Raw genomic sequence first — 19,487 nt, 5'->3', positions numbered from 1 at the left:
GTTTTCCTTATCTCTTCCACAGCCACTCCTCCCTCAGGGGAGACATCTGCTGATAACAGGCACATATTGAATGTCACTGCATGACTGATAAGAGCTATAGCATTCCATTTTGACCTGTTCCACCCAGGGGGAAGAGCCAATCATTCTACCCAGGTATATTCTTGAGATTCTGGAACACCAGCACAGCTTTCCTCCTCTAGATTTTTCCAGAGGAGCAGCTCCTCTCTTCCACTGGATCTTCAGAGGGAGAATGCACCATTCTAGGGGATTCCTGCTCCCACACGACCATCCTTGACACTCCAGGAGGGCTGCAGCCACAATTCCAATTGGACTGCGGCCAACACCCTGACCAAGAGGGTGTCAGGTTGTGTTCTGACTCTGACAGTGTTCTTTTAGTTTACTGCATTGTTTATTTTATCTTTTTATTTTCTTCCCTAGTAAAGAACTGTCATACCTGCTCCCATATTTTTGCCTGCTCCCATATTTTCGCTAAATTTAAAATTTATAGCAATTTGGAGGGAAGGAGGGGGGTTGCATTTTCCAATTCAGGGGTGGCTCCTGCCATCCTTACTGTGAAAAATGTGTATCCTATAATTGGCTTTTCTCAAATATTAAAATGAATATTGTATGCGTTGTGTTAGAAAGTAATGCTGTATTAATTCTCTTAAGTAGTGTGTTAAATACAGTTTTAGGCTATAAAAAAGTGCTAAAATAGAAACTATGCTTTGTAGTATACTTTTTTTTAAAGAAAGCACTTGCAGCATGATAGCAGCCACAGGACACCAAATATTTCAGTGAAAAAGAATTTATTTCCCTCTTATCAGAAGAAACAAATTCCTTCCCACCTTGAAGGCTCTGTAAGGATTCAGAGGAAGAAGTTGACGATGACCAGACAGAATCCTGTGCTTGAATGGAATTTACGCATCATGTATGAGGTGTATGAATATGCAACTGGCTATTGTTTTAAGGGTTAATCCTTTGTTAACAAGTGTCTTTTTCCAGGCTTGTATTACCCAGAAAAATGTACCCGATGTCCATAACTCTTTGTCTCTATTGTCTCATATTGTCCTAAGTCCAATTGACCAAATTATTATTACTCTAACTGCATTACTATTTTTATAACCATTTTATTACTATTAACTTTTGAAATTTTAAAAAACCCAAGTGATTGGCATTTTTCACACTTAGCACTTTCACACTGTCCTTCGAAACCAAGACCCATGCTCTCCTGGCTACAGCTCTGGTCAAGTCACTCTGTGTCAGCACACACTTGGCAAACTCTCTTCCCCACCAGGAGTCTTGAACACCTCCAGCAAAAAGAGTACCAAAATCCAGGACCTGGGCAGGAACCTGGAGTGCATTGCCTCAACTTCCCCCCTCCAGCAAGACCAACATGACCAGGATTCCCAGGACCATGGACAGTTCAGCATTGAATCTCCCAGGGCCAACAGTCCAAAACGTTTTCCACTCTGTGACCACCCTCAAAATGAGGAATTCTTGCTACCTTTGCACATGAATTTCCATCAATTTTTCCTTTGCCCTTGACCTCTTGTCAAGCTCGTGAACACTGCTGAGAACAGCCAGGCTCCCTCACCTTCATTCTCTGCCATCAGGGATTTGCACACACTGATGACAACCGCCTATCCACCCCCATCCCCTGGGAGTCCCAACTCTCCCGATTTCTCATCCAGGAATGATCCACCAAGCCCTGTGGAATCTCAGTGGGTCTGAACTAGTCACTATTCTCTAACTCAGTAAATTGACTCCATTTTCACACTGGGCAGAGTAGAACTGCACACAACACCTCACATCAGGCCTCACAAGTGCTCAGGAGACACCAAGAGTCTCCACACCACATCATCTCCCCTCCTCATCACAACAATTCTCCCCCAGTCCTGATCTGGAGACTGGATGTGCCTTTTCCTACAACAATACAGGGACACCTCCTGCCCCATTCCTTCCATACCAGAACCACTCTGAAGGCCTTTTCAGAGACTAAAATAATTATTCCAAGTGACACTCAGATATTTCTTCCAACCTGGCATGACTCCTCGCATGAAAAAGCACTTGGAAGCGGCCCTTCCTGAAATCCAGCAGATGTCCAGAACCCAGCAAGTGTTCAGTGGTGGCCCAGAGGTCAGCCCTGGGGACTTGCTGCCATCTGGACTTTGGGACACTGACCACAAGCCACTGGCCCCAGCCCTTCACACTTTTCTTAGTCCACTACCCTGGGCACTGACAACACCTGGACACTACAGGCTTGTTGAGAATCATGCAATGCTTGTCTCCAACAACCCTGGTCAACTCCCAAATCCTCCTTCTGGCAATCACATGTGGCCTCAACCTTTGGCACTCAGACCAAGAGAAGACTGAAAATATCAAAACCTCTGAGGCTAGGCTATCACCCAAGCACCCAGTGAGCATGTCCAAATTGAAAGGTGAGGTCTGAGGTCAGCCTTTGCCAACTGGGATAAATGGGTGGAGGGATGGAAGGCAGTGGAAGTTGCAACACCTCCTCCTTGGCACAGCTGCAAAGCCCAGACCAGCCGACCAGAACTGTGAGAAATTGGGGGTAATTTTTCAGAAGGCACTCACAAAGAACAGCACACAAGGGCCGTGGGGTCACCACAGTGATTACACCCCACCTCTCCAAGGCTTGGGCCACATCTTCAGCCCTCCCTGACATGAATCACCAACAGAAAAATTTGATGTCTTAGTATTTGCAATTAAAAGTTGCCTCCACAGATGGACAGGCCTCAGGAGCTAGATGTGGAATTGCACAATTCCACCAAGACATGCACCCACCTTGTCACCAAAGGACAGAAGAGCTCACTGATTGTCCATTAGTAATTGTTGGTTATTTGCTTACAGGAACACAATGTTAACAATTACAGGTTATGAGTTATGAAACTTGTGGCCTGAATGCGGAATAAGCTAATTGATGTCAAAGAAGGACTGGGAAAAAAGGAATCAAGCCCAGTTGGTTGATTCCTTAGTGGATTTCTTAATGAGGTCAAGGAATACAGTTTAAATTGCAGAGGACATTGTCATGTGAATTGGAGAAATCCAAATTGGCCATAACACTGCAACTTGTTCAGCTTGAACAGCCTCTCATTTTAAATGTTGTCGTCTCTCTTTATCCCATTCAAGACAAAAGGCCATGAGTTCTCTTTCATCTATCAGGAAAGGCTTGCAGGCATTGGGATCTTGCCAAGCTATTGCAGAGTGACCGCCCCAGGACATCAGCAGCTCCCTCAGCATTCCTAGGTGCAACACAAGGACTGATGGACATGCACTGTCATGGAACGGAGTCTCAGTTTTCACAAGACAACCACAGCACAGGAGTGCCAGAAAATGACATCACTGATGACATCATAGATCTTCAGGGCTTTTGCTGTTCAATGACCCCTCCCTGACACATATGGAACCATCAAATCTCCCCAAATACCGAGTTATTAAGGCTGCCGCCAAGGTCAGATGGACACTGCACCAAGAACAGGACATGGAATTGCAGAATGGCATGAAGGAAAACATTCCCCACCGCAGGACTCACCAGGCTGGGCCAAGAAAGAGCTGCTGCTTCCAAAATGCCCCAAGGCCATGGGACAAAATGGTCCCACCCCTCCAGGACCACCATAAAAGCTGGCCCAGAGCCTCTCTCCCTCACACACTTCTCCTGAAGCCTTCAGCTCCTGCTCCTGCCGACAACCAGGTGAGTCTCATGCCCATGACCCTCCTGCCCATGCACCCCTGTTTAGCCCCATCCTCAGCATCCCTCACTTCCCCCTAAAGACCCACAACACCCTCCATACTCCCTCACCCTCCTTCATCACTGCACATTACATGCCCCCTCCTCCCTACCCTGCCTCACCCTCTCTCTTCCAGGCACCCTCCACACCACACCCATGGCCTGCTACAACCGCTGCAGTCCCTGCGGACCCACCCCGCTGGCCAACAGCTGCAACGAGCCCTGTGCCCTGCAATGCCAGGATTCCCGCGTCATCATCAACCCTTCCCCTGTGCTGGTCACCCTGCCAGGACCCATCATGACCTCCTTCCCCCAGAACACCGCCGTCGGATCCACCTCCTCGGCTGCCGTGGGCACTGAGCTCAGTGTGCAGGGACAGCCCATCTCTGGTGGCTTTGGTGGCTTTGGTGGCTTTGGCTACGGCCTTGGCTATGGCCGTGGGTTTGGCTATGGTTGTGGATTCGGCTACGGGCAGGGCTATGGCTATGGCCTGGGCTGCTATGGCAGAAGGGGCTATGGCTACAACTGCTAAGGAACCTCAGCACCACTCCTGACACCCACCAGCACTGGGCTCTGGCAACTGCTCCTACAAGAAAAACACCTTGGATGATGGTTGTCCTACCTGCATCTCACACTAAATCGCATCTTCTCTTTTCTCCTGTCTCTTCATTCTTGTGCCTCAATAAAATTTTCCTGCATCAAATCCTGATACGATTCCTGTTCTTCTGTAGTTCCAGTGGTCTCACATCCTTACCAAGCACATTCCAAGCCTCAACAGGCCTTTGGGGTATGTGCAATAACACCTTCCCTCACAAAGATGTCAAAACAACTAATAAAAATGCCTGGCATAGGAAGCACAGGAGGGGACAACATCCAGAATATGGCACTAACCCATCATCTGATAGACCAAAGCCTTGGACACATTCAAGCTCTCCTGGCTACTGCTCTGGTCAAGTCATTCTCTGTCAGAACACAGTTGTCAAACTGTCTTCCCCACCAGGACTCTTGAACCCCTTCCAGCAAAAAGAGTCCCAAAATCCGGGACCTGGGCAGGAATCTGGAGTGCATTGCCTCAACTTCCCCGCTCCAGCAAGACCAACATGACCAGGATTCCCAGCACCATGGACAGTTCAGCATTGGAAATCCCAGGGCCAACAGTCCAACACCTTTTGCACTCTGTGACCAACCTCAAAATGAGGAATTCTTGCTTTCTTTGCACATGGAATTCCATCTGTTTTACCTTTGCCCTTGCCCTCTTGTCAAGCTCGTGAGCACTGCTGAGAACAGCCAGGTTCCCTCACTTTCATTCTCTGCCATCAGGGATTTGTACGCACTGATGACACCTCCCTGTCCACCCTCATCCCCTGGGGATCCCAACTCTCCCAGTTTCTCATCCAGGAATGATCCACCAAGCCCTGTGCAATCTCAGTGGTTCTGAACTGGTCACTATTCTCTAACTCACTAAATTGACTTGATTTTCACACTGGGCAGAGTAGAATCATGCACAACACCTCACATGGGACCTCACCAGTGCTCAGGAGACACCAAGAGTCTCCTCATCACATCATCTCCCCTCCTCATCACAACAATTCTCCCCAGTCCTCACCTGGCGACTGGATGTGCCTTTTCCTACTACAATACAGGGACACCTCCTGCCCCATTCCTTCCATACCAGAACCACTCTGAAAGGCTTTTCAGAGACTGAAACAATTGCTCCAAGTGACACCCAGATATTTCTTCCAACCTGGCATGACTCCTCACAAGACAAAGTACTTGGAATGGCCCTTGCTGAAATCCAGCAGCTGTCCAGAACCCAGCAAGTGTTCAGTGGTTGCCCAGGCGTCAGCCCTGGGGACTTGCTGCCATCTGGACATTGGGACAGTGACCACAAGCCACTGGCCCCAGCCCTTCACACTTTTCTTAGTCCACTACCCTGGGCACTGACACCACCTGGACACTACAGGCTTGTTGAGAATCATGCAATGCTTGTCTCCAACAACCCATGACAACTCCCAATTCCTCCTTCTGGAAATCACATGTGGCCTCAACCTTTGGCACTCAGACCAAGAGAAGACTGAAAATATCAAAACCTCTGATGTATATACTGTACTATCACCCAAGCACCCAGTGAGCATGTCCAAATTGAAAGGTGAGGTCTGAGGTCAGCCTTTGCCCACTGGGATAAATGGGTGGAGGGATGGAAGGCAATGGAAGGTGCAACACCTCCTCCTTGGCACAGCTGCAAAGCCCAGACCAGCCAACCAGAACTGTGAGAAATTTGGGGTAATTTTTCAGGAGGCACCCACAAAGAACAACACACAAGGGCTGTGGGGTCACCACAGTGATGACACCCCACCTCTCCAAGGCTTGGGCCACATCTTCAGCCCTCCCTGACATGAATCACCAACAGAAAAATTTGACTTCTTAGTACTCACAATTAAAAGTTGCCACCACAGATGGACAGTGCCTCAGGAGCTGGATATGGAATTGCACAATTCCACCAAGACATGCACCCACCTTGTCAGGGAAGGACAGAGCAGCTCACTGATTGTCCATTAGTAATTGTTGGTTATTTGCTTACAGGAACACAATGTTAACAATTACAGGTTATGAGTTATGAAACTTGTGGCCTGAATGCGGAATAAGCTAATTGATGTCAAAGAAGGACTGGGAAAAAAAGGGATCAAGCCCAGTTTGTTGTTTCCTTAGTGGATTTCTTAATGAGGTCAAGGAATACAGTTTAAATGGCAGAGGACATTGTCATGTGAATTGGAGAAGTCCAAATGGGCCATAACACTGTAACAAGTTCAGCCTGAACAGCCTCTCATTTTAAATGTTGTCTTCTCTCTTTATCCTGTTCAAGACAAAAGGCCATGAGTTCTCTTTCATCTATCAGGAAAGGCTTGCAGGCATTGGGATCTTGCCAAGCTATTGCAGAGTGACCGCCCCAGGACATCAGCAGCTCCCTCAGCACTCCTGGGTGCAACGCAAGGACTGATGGACCTGCAGTGTCATGGAACACAGTCCCAGTCTTCACAAGAAAACCACAAAACACATCACATGAGTGCCACAAAATGACATCACTGATGACATCACAGATCTTCAGGGCTTTTGTTGTTCATTGACCCCTCCCTGAAAATTATGGAACAATCAAATCTGCCCAAATACCGAATTATTAAAGCTGCCGCCAAGGTCAGATGGACACGGCACCAAGAATAGGACATGGAATTGCAGAATGGCATGAAGGAAATCACTCCACACCTCATGACTCACCAGGCTGGGCCAAGAAAGAGCTGCTGCCTGCAAAATGCCCCCAGGCTATGGGACAAAACGGTCCCACCCCTCCAGGAGCAGCATAAAAGCCGGCACAGAGCCTCTCTCCCTCACACACTTCTCCTCAAGCCTTCTGCTCCTGCAGACAATCAGGTGAGCCTCAATCCCCTGACCCTCCTGCTCCTGCATCCCTGGCATCTCTCTTCCAGCACGCTCAGCCCCAGCCTCAGCAGCCCTCGCATCTCCCCAAGGACCCACAACAGCCTCCACACTCCCTCACCCTGCTGACCCTTCACCCCTCCCACCACCATCACTCCTGCCCTCCCTCACCCCCCTCTCTTCCAGGCACCCTCCACACCACACCCATGGCCTGCTACAACCGCTGCAGTCCCTGCGGACCCACCCCGCTGGCCAACAGCTGCAACGAGCCCTGTGCCCTGCAATGCCAGGATTCCCGCGTCATCATTGACCCTTCCCCTGTGCTGGTCACCCTGCCAGGACCCATCATGACCTCCTTCCCCCAGAACACCGCCGTCGGATCCACCTCCTCGGCTGCCGTGGGCACTGAGCTCAGTGTGCAGGGACAGCCCATCTCTGGTGGATTTGGTGGCTTTGGTGGATATGGCTATGGCCTTGGCTATGGCCGTGGGTTTGGCTATGGTTGTGGATTCGGCTACGGGCAGGGCTATGGCTATGGCCTGGGCTGCTATGGCAGGAGGGGCTATGGCTACAACTGCTAAGGAACCTCAGCACCACTCCTGACACCCACCAGCACTGGGCTCTGGCAACTGCTCCTACAAGAAAAACACCTTGGATGATGGTTGTCCTACCTGCATCTCACACTAAATCGCATCTTCTCTTTTCTCCTGTCACTTCATTCTTGTGCCGCAATAAAATTTTCCTGCATCAAAGCGTGATACGCCTCCTGTTCTTCTGTAGTTCCAGTGGTCTCACATCCTTACCAAGCACATTCCATGCCTCAACAGGCCTTTGGGGTATGTGCAATAACACCTTCCCTCACAAAGATGTCAAAAAAACTAATAAAAATGCCTGGCATAGGAAGCACAGCAGGGGACAACATCCAGAATATGGCCCTAACCCATCATCTGATAGACCAAAGCCTTGGACACATCCACGCTCTCCTGGCTACTGCTCTGGTCAAGTCATTCTCTGTCAGAACACAGTTGTCAAACTGTCTTCCCCACCAGGACTCTTGAACCCCTTCCAGCAAAAAGAGTACCAAAATCCAGGACCTGGGCAGGAATCTGGAGTGCATTGCCTCAACTTCCCCCCTCCAGCAAGACCAACATGACCAGGATTCCCAGCACCATGGACAGTTCAGCATTGGAAATCCCAGGGCCAACAATCCAACACCTTTTGCACTCTGTGACCAACCTCAAAATGAGGAATTCTTGCTTTCTTTGCACATGGAATTCCATCTGTTTTACCTTTGCCCTTGCCCTCTTGTCAAGCATGTGAGCCCTGCTGAGAACAGCCAGGCTCCCTCACTTTCATTCTCTGCCATCAGGGATTTGTACGCACTGATGACACCTCCCTGTCCACCCTCATCCCCTGGGGATCCCAACTCTCCCAGTTTCTCATCCAGGAATGATCCACCAAGCCCTGTGCAATCTCAGTGGTTCTGAACTGGTCACTATTCTCTAACCCACTAAATTGACTTCATTTTCACACTGGGGAGAGTAGAATCATGCACAACACCTCACATGGGACCTCACCAGTGCTCAGGAGACACCAAGAGTCTCCTTATCACATCATCTCCCCTCCTCATCACAACAATTCTCCCCAGTCCTCACCTGGCGACTGGATGTGCCTTTTCCTACTACAATACAGGGACACCTCCTGCCCCATTCCTTCCATACCAGAACCACTCCGAAAGGCCTTTTCAGAGACTAAAACGATGGTTCCAAGTGACACTCAGATATTTCTTCCAACCTGGCATGACTCCTCGCATGAAAAAACACTTGGAAGCGGCCCTTCCTGAAATCCAGCAGATGTCCAGAACTCAGCAAGTGTTCAGTGGTAGCCCAGAGGTCAGCCCTGGGGACTTGCTGCCTGTCTGGACTTTTGGACACTGACCACAAGCCACTGGCCCCAGCCCTTCACACTTTTCTTAGTCCACTACCCTGGGCACTGACACCACCTGGACACTACAGGCTTGTTGAGAATCATGCAATGCTTGTCTCCAACAACCCTGGTCAACTCCCAAATCCTCCTTCTGGCAATCACATGTGGCCTCAACCTTTGGCACTCAGACCAAGAGAAGACTGAAAATATCAAAACCTCTGAGGCTAGGCTATCACCCAAGCACCCAGTGAGCATGTCCAAATTGAAAGGTGAGGTCTGAGGTCAGCCTTTGCCCACTGGGATAAATGGATGGAGGGATGGAAGGCAATGGAAGGTGCAACACGTCTGCCTTGGCACAGCTGTAAAGCCCAGACCAACCGACCAGAACTGTGAGAAATTGGGGGTAATTTTTCAGGAGGCACCCACAAAGAACAGCACACAAGGGCCGTGGGGTCACCACTGTGATGACACCCCACCTCTCCAAGGCTTGGGCCACATCTTCAGCCCTCCTTGACATGAACCAGCAACAGAAAAATTTGGCTTCTTAGTACTCATAATTAAACGTTGCCACCAGAGATGGGCCTCAGGAGCTGGATATGGAATTGCACAATTCCACCAAGACAGGCACCCACCTTGTCAGGGAAGGACAGAGGAGCTCACTGATTGTCCATTAGTAATTGTTGGTTATTTGCTTACAGGAACACAATGTTAACAATTACAGGTTATGAGTTATGAAACTTGTGGCCTGAATGCGGAATAAGCTAATTGATGTCAAAGAAGGAGTGGGAAAAAAGGGATCAAGCCCAGTTGGTTGTTTCATTATTTAGTTTCTTAAAGAGGTCAAGGAATACAGTTTAAATTGCAGAGGACATTGTCATGTGAATTGGAGAAGTCTAAATGGGCCATAACACTGCAACTTGTTCAGCCTGAACAGCCTCTCATTTTAAATTGTTGTCGTCTCTCTTTATCCCATTCAAGAAAAAAAGCCATGAGTTCTCTTTCATCTATCAGGAAAGGCTTGCAGGCATTGGGATCTTGCCAAGCTATTGCTGAGTGCCTGCCCCAGGACATCAGCAGCTCCCTCAGCATTCCTGGGTGCAACGCAAGGACTGATGGACATGCAGTGTCATGGAACACAGTCCCAGTCTTCACAAGAAAACCACAAAACACATCACATGAGTGCCACAAAATGACATCACTGATGACATCACAGATCTTCAGGGCTTTTGTTGTTCATTGACCCCTCCCTGAAAATTATGGAACAATCAAATCTGCCCAAATACCGAATTATTAAAGCTGCTGCCAAGGTCAGATGGACACGGCACCAAGAACAGGACATGGAATTGCAGAATGGCATGAAGGAAATCACTCCACACCTCATGACTCACCAGGCTGGCCAAGAAAGAGCTGCTGCCTGTAAAATGCCCCCAGGCCATGGGACAAAACGGTCCCACCCCTCCAGGAGCAGCATAAAAGCCGGCACAGAGCCTCTCTCCCTCACACACTTCTCCTCAAGCTTTCTGCTCCTGCAGACAATCAGGTGAGCCTCAATCCCCTGACACTCCTGCTCCTGCATCCCTGGCATCTCTCTTCCAGCACGCTCAGCCCCAGCCTCAGCAGCCCTCGCATCTCCCCAAGGACCCACAACAGCCTCCACACTCCCTCACCCTGCTGACCCTTCACCCCTCCCACCACCATCACTCCTGCCCTCCCTCACCCCCCTCTCTTCCAGGCACACTCCACACCACACCCATGGCCTGCTACAACCGCTGCAGTCCCTGCGGACCCACCCCGCTGGCCAACAGCTGCAACGAGCCCTGTGCCCTGCAATGCCAGGATTCCCGCGTCGTCATCGACCCTTCCCCTGTGCTGGTCACCCTGCCAGGACCCATCATGACCTCCTTCCCCCAGAACACCGCCGTCGGATCCACCTCCTCGGCTGCCGTGGGCACTGAGCTCAGTGTGCAGGGACAGCCCATCTCTGGTGGATTTGGTGGCTTTGGTGGATTTGGCTACGGCCTTGGCTATGGCCGTGGATTTGGCTATGGCTGTGGATTCGGCTACGGGCAGGGCTATGGCTATGGCCTGGGCTGCTATGGCAGAAGGGGCTATGGCTACAACTGCTAAGGAACCTCAGCACCACTCCTGACACCCACCAGCACTGGGCTCTGGCAACTGCTCCTACAAGCAAAACACCTCGGCTGATGGTTGTCCTACCTGCATCTCACACTAAATCGCTTCTTCTCTTTTCTCCTGTCTCTTCATTCTTGTGCCGCAATAAAATTTTCCTGCATCAAAGCCTGATACGCCTCCTGTTCTTCTGTAATTCCTGTAGTCTCACACCTTACCAAGCACATTCCATGCCTCAACAGGCCTTTGGGCTATGTGCAATAACACCTTCCCACACGAAGATGTCAAAACAACTAAGAAAAATGAATGGCACAGGATGCACAGCAGGGGACAACATCCAGAATATGGCAGAAACTCATCATCTGATAGACCAAAGCCTTGGACACATCCAAGCTCTCCTGCCTACAGCTCTGGTCAAGTCATTCTTTGTCAGCACACACCTGGCAAACTCACTTCCCCACCAGGACTCTTGAACCCATTCCAGCAAAAAGAGTACCAAAATCCGGGACCTGGGCAGGAATCTGAAGTGCATTGCCTCAACTTCCCCCCTCCAGCAAGACCAACATGACCAGGATTCCCAGCACCATGGACAGTGCAGCATTGGAAATCCCAGGGCCAAGAGTCCAAAACGTTTTCCACTCTGTGACCAACCTCAAAATGAGGAATTCTTGCTTTCTTTGCACATGGAATTCCATCTGTTTTCCCTTTGCCCTTGCCTTCTTGTCCAGCATGTGAGCACTGCTGAGAACAGCCAGGCTCCCTCAACTTCATTCTCTGCCATCAGGGTTTTGCACACACTGATGACAACCGCCTGTCCACCCTCATCCCCTGGGAGTCCCAACTCTCCCGGTTTCTCATCCAGGAATGATCCACCAGATCCTCTGGAATCTTGGTGGTTCTGAACTGGTCACTATTCTCTAACCCACTAAATTGACTTCATTTTTACACTGGGCAGAGTAGAATTGCACACAACACCTCACATGGGACCTCACCAGTGCTCAGGAGACACCAAGAGTCTCCTCATCACATCATCTCCCCACCTCATCACAACAATTCTCCCCAGTCCTGATCTGGAGACTGGTTGTGCCTTTTCCTACAACAATACAGGGACAACTCCTGCCCCATTCCTTCCATACCAGAACCACTCTGAAAGGCCGTTTCAGAGACTGAAACAATAGTTCCAAGTGACACCCAGATATTTCTTCCAACCTGGCATGACTCCTCACATGGCAAAGCACTTGGACGTGGCCCTTGCTGAAGGCCAGCAGATGTCCAGAACCCAGCAAGTTTTCAGTGGTGGTCCAGAGGTCAGCCCTGGGGCCTTGCTGCCATCTGGACTTTTAGACACTGACCACAAGCCACTGGCCCCAGCCCTTCACACTTTTCTTAGTCCACTACCCTGGGCACTGACACCACCTGGACACTACAGCCTTGTTGAGAATCATGCAATGCTTGTCTCCAACAACCCTGGTCAACTCCCAAATCCTTCGTCTGGAAATCACATGAGGCCTCAACCTTTGGCACTCAGACCAAGAGAAGATTGAAAATGTCAAAGCCTCTGAGGCCAGATTATCACCCAAGCACCCAGTGAGCATGTCCAAATTGAAAGGTGAGGTCTGAGGTCAGCCTTTGCCCACTGGGATAAATGGGTGGAGGGATGGAAGGCAATGGAAGGTGCAACACCTCCTCCTTGGCGCAGCTGCAAAGCCCAGACCAGCCAACCAGAACTGTGAGAAATTGGGGGTAATTTTTCAGGAGGCACCCACAAAGCACAGCACACAAGGGCCGTGGGGTCACCACTGTGATGACACCCCACCTCTCCAAGGCTTGGGCCACATCTTCAGCCTTCCCTGACACGAACCACCAACAGAAAAATTTGACTTCTTAGTACTCACAATTAAAAGATGCCACCAGAGATGGACAGGGCCTCAGGAGTTGTATATGGAATTGCACAATTCCACCCAGACACGCACCCACCTTGTCAGGGAAGGACAGAGCAGCTCACTGATTGTCCATTAGTAATTGTTGGTTATTTGCTTACAGGAACACAATGTTAACAATTACAGGTTATGAGTTATGAAACTTGTGGCCTGAATGCGGAATAAGCTAATTGATGTCAAAGAAGGACTGGGAAAAAGGGGATCAAGCCCAGTTGCTTGATTCCTTAGTGGATTTCTTAATGAGGTCAAGGAATACAGTTTAAATTGCAGAGGACATTGTCATGTGAATTGGACAAATCCAAATGGGCCATAACACTGTAACAAGTTCAGCCTGAACAGCCTCTCATTTTAAATGTTGTCGTCTCTCTTTAACCCATTCAAGACAAAAGGCCATGAGTTCTCTTTCATCTATCAGGAAAGGCTTGCAGGCATTGGGATCTTGCCAAGCTATTGCTGAGTGCCTGCCCCAGGACATCAGCAGCTCCCTCAGCATTCCTGGGTGCAACACAAGGACTGGTGGACCTGCAGTGTCATGGAACGGAGTCTCAGTCTTCACAAGACAACCACAAAACACATCACAGGAGTGCCACAAAATGACATCACTGATGACATCCCAGATCTTCAGGGCTTTTGTTGTTCAATGACCCCTCCCTGACAAATATGGAACCATCAAATCTCCCCAAATACCGAATTATTAAAGCTGCCGCCAAGGTCAGATGGACACAGCACCAAGAACAGGACATGGAATTGCAGAATGGCATGAAGGAAAACATACCCCACCGCAGGACTCACCAGGCTGGGCCAAGAAAGAGCTGCTGCTTCCAAAATGCCCCAAGGCCATGGGACAAAATGGTCCCACCCCTCCAGGACCAGCATAAAAGCTGGCCCAGAGCCTCTCTCCCTCACACACTTCTCCTGACGACTTCTGCTCCTGCAGACAACCAGGTGAGCCTCATGCCCATGACCCTCCTGCCCATGCACCCCTGTTTAGCCCCATCCTCAGAATCCCTCACTACCCCCTAAAGACCCACAACACCTTCCATACTCCCTCACCCTCCTTCATCACTGCCCATCACATGCCCCCTCCACCCTACCCTGCCTCACCCTCTCTCTTCCAGGCACCCTCCACACCACACCCATGGCCTGCTACAACCGCTGCAGTCCCTGCGGACCCACCCCGCTGGCCAACAGCTGCAACGAGCCCTGTGCCCTGCAATGCCAGGATTCCCGCGTCATCATCGACCCTTCCCCTGTGCTGGTCACCCTGCCAGGACCCATCATGACCTCCTTCCCCCAGAACACCGCCGTCGGATCCACCTCCTCCGCTGCTCTGGGCACTGAGCTCAGTGTGCAGGGACAGCCCATCTCTGGTGGATTTGGTGGCTTTGGTGGTTTTGGCTACGGCCTTGGCTATGGCCGTGGATTTGGCTATGGCTGTGGATTCGGCTACGGGCAGGGCTATGGCTATGGCCTGGGCTGCTATGGCAGAAGGGGCTATGGCTACAACTGCTAAGGAACCTCAGCACCACTCCTGACACCCACCAGCACTGGGCTCTGGCAACTGCTCCTACAAGCAAAACACCTCAGCTGATGGTTGTGCTACTTGCATCTTGCACTAAATTGCATCTTCTCTTTTCTCCTGTCACTTCATTCTTATGCCTCAATAAAATTTTTCTGCATCAAAGCCTGATACACGTCCTGTTCTTCTGTAATTCCTGTGGTCTCACATCCTTACCAAGCACCTTCCATGCCTCATCAGGCTTTTGGGCTATGTTCAATAGCACCTTCCCTCACAAAGATGTTAAAATAACTAATAAAAACGCCTGGCATAGGAAGCACAGCAGGGGACAACATCCAGAATAAGGCAGAAACTCATCATCTGATAGACCAAAGCCTTGGACACATCCAAGCTCTCCTGCCTACAGCTCTGATCAAGTCATTTTCTGTCAGCACACACCTGGCAAACTCTCTTCCCGACCAGGACTCTTGAACCCTTTCCAACAAAAAGAGTACCAAAATCCGCGACTTGGGCAGGAAATCTGGAGTGCATTGCCTCAACTTGCCTGCTCCAGCAAGACCAACATGACCAGGATTCCCAGCACCATGGACAGTTCAGCATTGGATCTCCCAGGGCCAACAGTCCAACACGTTTTCCACCCCGTGACCAATTCCTCAAAATGAGGAATTGTTGCTTTCTTTGCACATGGAATTCCATCTGTTTTCCCTTTGCCCTTGCCCTCTTGTCAAGCACATGAGAACTGCTGAGAACAGCCAGGCTCCCTCACCTTCATTCTCTGCCATCAGGGATTTGCACACACTGATGACAACCACCTGTCCACCCTCATCCCCTGGGAGTCCCAGCTCTCCCAGTTCCTCATCCAGGAATGATCCACCAGATCCTCTGGAATCTTGGTGGTTCTGAACTGGTCACTATTCTCTAACTCACTAAATTGACTTCATTTTCACACTGGGGAGAGTAGAATTGCACACAACGCCTCACATGGGACCTCACCAGTGCTCAGGAGACACCAAGAGTCTCCTCATCACATCATCTCCCCTCCTCATCACAACAATTCTCCCCAGTCCTGATCTGGAGACTGGATGTGCCTTTTCCTACAACAATACAAGGACACCTCCTGCCCCATTCCTTCCATACCAGAACCACTCTGAAAGGCCTTTTCAGAGACTAAACCAATTGCTCCAAGTGACACTCAGATATTTCTTCCAACCTGGCATGACTCCTCACATGACAAAGCACTTGGAAGCGGCTCTTGCCGAAGTCCAGCAGATGTCCAGAACCCAGCAAGTTTTCAGTGGTGGCCCAGGCGTCAACCCTGGGGACTTGCTGCCATGTGGACTTTGGGACACTGACTACAAACCACTGGGCCCAGCCCTTCACACTTTTCTTAGTCCACTACCCTGGGCACTGACACCACCTGGATACTACAGGCTTGTTGAGAATCATGCAATGCTTGTCTCCAAAAACCCTGGTCAACTCCCAAATCCTCCTTCTGGCAATCACATGTGGCCTCAACCTTTGTCAGTCAGACCAAGAGAAGACTGAAAATATCAAAACCTCTGATGTATATACTGTACTATCACCCAAACACCCAGTGAGCATGTCCAAATTGAAAGGTGAGGTCTAAGGTCAGCCTTTGCCCACTAGGATAAATGGGTGGAGGGATGGAAGGCAATGGAAGGTGCAACACCACCTCCTTGGCACAGCTGTAAAGCCCAGACCAACCGACCAGAACTGTGAGAAATTGGGGGTAATTTTTCAGGAGGCACCCACAAAGCACAGCACACGAGGGCTGTGGGGTCACCACAGTGATGACACCCCAGCTCTCCAAAGCTTGGGCCACATCTTCAGCCCTCGCTGACATGAACCACCAACAAAAAAATTTGACTTCTTAGTACTCATAATTAAAAGATGCCACCACAGATGGACAGGGCCTCAGGAGCTGGATATGGAATTGCACAATTCCACCAAGACACGCACCCACCTTGTCAGGGAAGGACAGAGGAGCTCACTGATTGTCCATTAGTAATTGTTGGTTATTTGCTTACAGGAACACAATGTTAACAATTACAGGTTATGAGTTATGAAACTTGTGGCCTGAATGCGGAATAAGCTAATTGATGTCAAAGAAGGACAGGGAAAAAGGGGATCAAGCCCAGTTGCTTGATTCCTTAGTGGATTTCTTAATGAGGTCAAGGAATACAGTTTAAATGGCAGAGGACATTGTCATGTGAATTGGCGAAGTCCAAATGGGCCATAACACTGTAACAAGTTCAGACTGAACAGCCTCTCGTTTTAAATGTTGTCTTCTCTCTATATCCCATTCAAGACAAAAGGCCATGAGTTCTCTTTCATCTATCAGGAAAGGCTTGCAGGCATTGGGATCATGCCAAGCTATTGCAGAGTGACCGCCCCAGGACATCAGCACTCCCTCAGCATTCCTGGGTTCAACACAATGACTGATGGACCTGCAGTGTCATGGAACAGAGTCCCAGTCTTCACAAGACAACCACAGCACAGGAGTGCCACAAAATGACATCACTGATGAGATCATATATCTTCAGGGCTCTGGATGTTCATTGGCCCCTCCCTGACAAACAGGGAACAATCAAATCTGCCCAAATACCAAAGAATTAAAGCTGCCGCCAAGGTCAGATGGACACGGCATCAAAAAGAGGACATGGAATTGCAGAATGGCATGAAAGAAAACATTCCCCACGTCATGACTCAACAGGTTGGGCCAGCCAAGAGCTGCTGCTTCCAAAATGCCCCAAGGCTATGGGACAAAACGGTCCCACCCTTCCAGGACCAGCATAAAAGCCAGCCCACAGCCTCTGTCCCTCACACACTTCTGCTGACAGCCTTCTGCTCCTGCAGACTACAAGGTGAGCTTCATGCCCAGGACCCTCCTGCCCCTGCATCCCTGGCCCCTCTCTGCCAGCACACTGAGCCCCAGCCTCAGCAGCTCTCACGTCCCCCCAAAGCTCCACAATACCCTCCACACTCCCTCACCCTGCTGACCCTTCACCCCTCACACCACCATCACCCCTGCCCTCCCTCACCTCCCTCTCTTCCAGGCACCCTCCACACCACACCCATGGCCTGCTACAACCGCTGCAGTCCCTGCGGACCCACCCCGCTGGCCAACAGCTGCAACGAGCCCTGTGCCCTGCAATGCCAGGATTCCCGCGTCATCATCGACCCTTCCCCTGTGCTGGTCACCCTGCCAGGACCCATCATGACCTCCTTCCCCCAGAACACCGCCGTCGGATCCACCTCCTCGGCTGCCGTGGGCACTGAGCTCAGTGTGCAGGGACAGCCCATCTCTGGTGGCTTTGGTGGCTTTGGTGGCCTTGGCCTTGGCTATGGCCGTGGATTTGGCTATGGGCTGGGAGGCCTGGGCTGCTATGGCAGAAGGGGCTATGGCTCCATCTGCTAACAGCCCTCAGCACCACCCCTGACATCAGCAAAGTTCTCTGGGCTCTGACAACAGCTCCTGCAAGCAAACTGCCTCATCTGGTTGTCATCCTACTTGCATCTTGCACTAGCTTCTTTTTAGTTCTTTCTCCTCTCTTTGTTTTTTCCCTCAATAAACTTTACCCGCATCAAAGTCTGAGATGCTTCCTCATCTTTTTTAATTCCAATGGCTTCATGTCCTCACCCATTAAAATGCCAGATAGGCCATTTGTGTGGATGGAAGAGAAGCAGAACACCTCTCTGAGGTAAAATGTCACCACCAGCAATAACCACGACAGGCACTGGAAGGATGGGATAAGGCCACACCTTCCAGAATGTGACACAGACCTAGGACCCACTGCCCCAAAGGTTTTGACACATCCATGCTCTCCTGCTCATGGTTCTGGTAGAATGTCTCTGTGCCAGCACACACTTGAAATGCTCTATTCCACATCAGGACTCTTGAACCCACCCAGCAAACAGGAGAAACAACATCATTCACTTGGGCATGAACTCTGGAATACAAGGCCTTCATTTCCCTCTCCTCAAGGGAAATCAGCCAGGACAGCATTTCCAGGACCATGGCCAGCTCAGTTTTGGTTCTCCCTGCCGAGACTCCACCAGTTCCCCTCTGAGACCACTCTCACACTCAAAAATTCTTGCCTTCCTTCCCCAGTGAATTCCATCTGTTTTCTCTTCTTCTCTACCCTCTTTTTGTTCTCCTGTGTGCACTGTTGAGAACAGCTGGGCTCCCTCAACTTCATTCCCTGCCATCAGGGATCTGCCTTGTCTCCTGGGAATCCCAGCTCTCTCTGCCCTCTAGGAATGATTCTCCCACCCTTTCAGTCAGCATCTTGGTCGCCCTGATCTGGCCTTGTTTCACTAAGCCCTTGTGCTTCTTTCCCTGGACAGCCCAGAACTGCCCACACCACCCCACACAGGACCCCACCAGTGCTCTAAAGAGAGGAAAGGCCACCTCTCCCAATTTTAGGGCAAAAATTGTCTGAAATATATCTTGGATACTGGTGATGCCTTTTCCAGGAAGGAAAGAATTGAGATTTTTGCAGTCCCTTTGTTCTTCACCAGCACCACAGGGTCCTGCTCTGCAAAGCTCCTACCCACCCAAGCAGCCCCCAGCATGACCTGGGGCCCATTGCCATTCCTGCCCAGATGCAGAACTTCACATTTTCCTCTCCTGGACTTCAGGAGATGCTTTTAACCCTCAGTCTCCAGTTCCCTCTGACTGGTGGCACAGCCAAGCAGTGGCTCAGCCACTCCACCACCTGCCTGCTTGCTGAGGGGTCAACAGTCCCACTGCCCACACCATTGTTGAGGA

General features: G+C 50.3%; 5 protein-coding genes across 5 annotated transcripts; all 5 read left to right on the top strand.

Annotated features, from left to right (window-relative positions):
* Positions 1–3,905: 3,905 nt before the first annotated feature.
* LOC311154370 (feather beta keratin-like) lies at positions 3,906–4,280 on the top strand (the record flags this gene model as incomplete). Its single annotated transcript, XM_084206796.1, has 1 exon — positions 3,906–4,280. The coding sequence occupies one exon, from the start codon at positions 3,906–3,908 to the stop codon at positions 4,278–4,280; it is 375 nt and encodes a 124-aa protein (XP_084062922.1).
* A 3,106-nt stretch (positions 4,281–7,386) lies between these two features.
* LOC311155268 (feather beta keratin-like) lies at positions 7,387–7,761 on the top strand (the record flags this gene model as incomplete). Its single annotated transcript, XM_084208287.1, has 1 exon — positions 7,387–7,761. One exon carries the CDS (start codon positions 7,387–7,389, stop codon positions 7,759–7,761), a length of 375 nt encoding a protein of 124 aa, XP_084064413.1.
* Positions 7,762–10,858: 3,097 nt separating this feature from the next.
* On the top strand, positions 10,859–11,233 carry LOC311155786 (feather beta keratin-like; the record flags this gene model as incomplete). The annotated part of the gene is made up of 1 exon (XM_084209210.1): positions 10,859–11,233. The coding sequence occupies one exon, from the start codon at positions 10,859–10,861 to the stop codon at positions 11,231–11,233; it is 375 nt and encodes a 124-aa protein (XP_084065336.1).
* A 3,081-nt stretch (positions 11,234–14,314) lies between these two features.
* Positions 14,315–14,689, top strand: LOC311158199 (feather beta keratin-like; the record flags this gene model as incomplete). Its single annotated transcript, XM_084213453.1, has 1 exon — positions 14,315–14,689. The coding sequence occupies one exon, from the start codon at positions 14,315–14,317 to the stop codon at positions 14,687–14,689; it is 375 nt and encodes a 124-aa protein (XP_084069579.1).
* A 3,103-nt stretch (positions 14,690–17,792) lies between these two features.
* LOC311155142 (feather beta keratin-like) lies at positions 17,793–18,134 on the top strand (the record flags this gene model as incomplete). Its single annotated transcript, XM_084208072.1, has 1 exon — positions 17,793–18,134. One exon carries the CDS (start codon positions 17,793–17,795, stop codon positions 18,132–18,134), a length of 342 nt encoding a protein of 113 aa, XP_084064198.1.
* Positions 18,135–19,487: the final 1,353 nt, after the last annotated feature.

This window comes from Fringilla coelebs (assembly GCF_963513975.1).
Source record: "Fringilla coelebs genome assembly, chromosome: 1".
NCBI lineage: Eukaryota > Metazoa > Chordata > Aves > Passeriformes > Fringillidae > Fringilla > Fringilla coelebs.
This window is presented reverse-complemented; position numbering and strand designations above follow the sequence as displayed.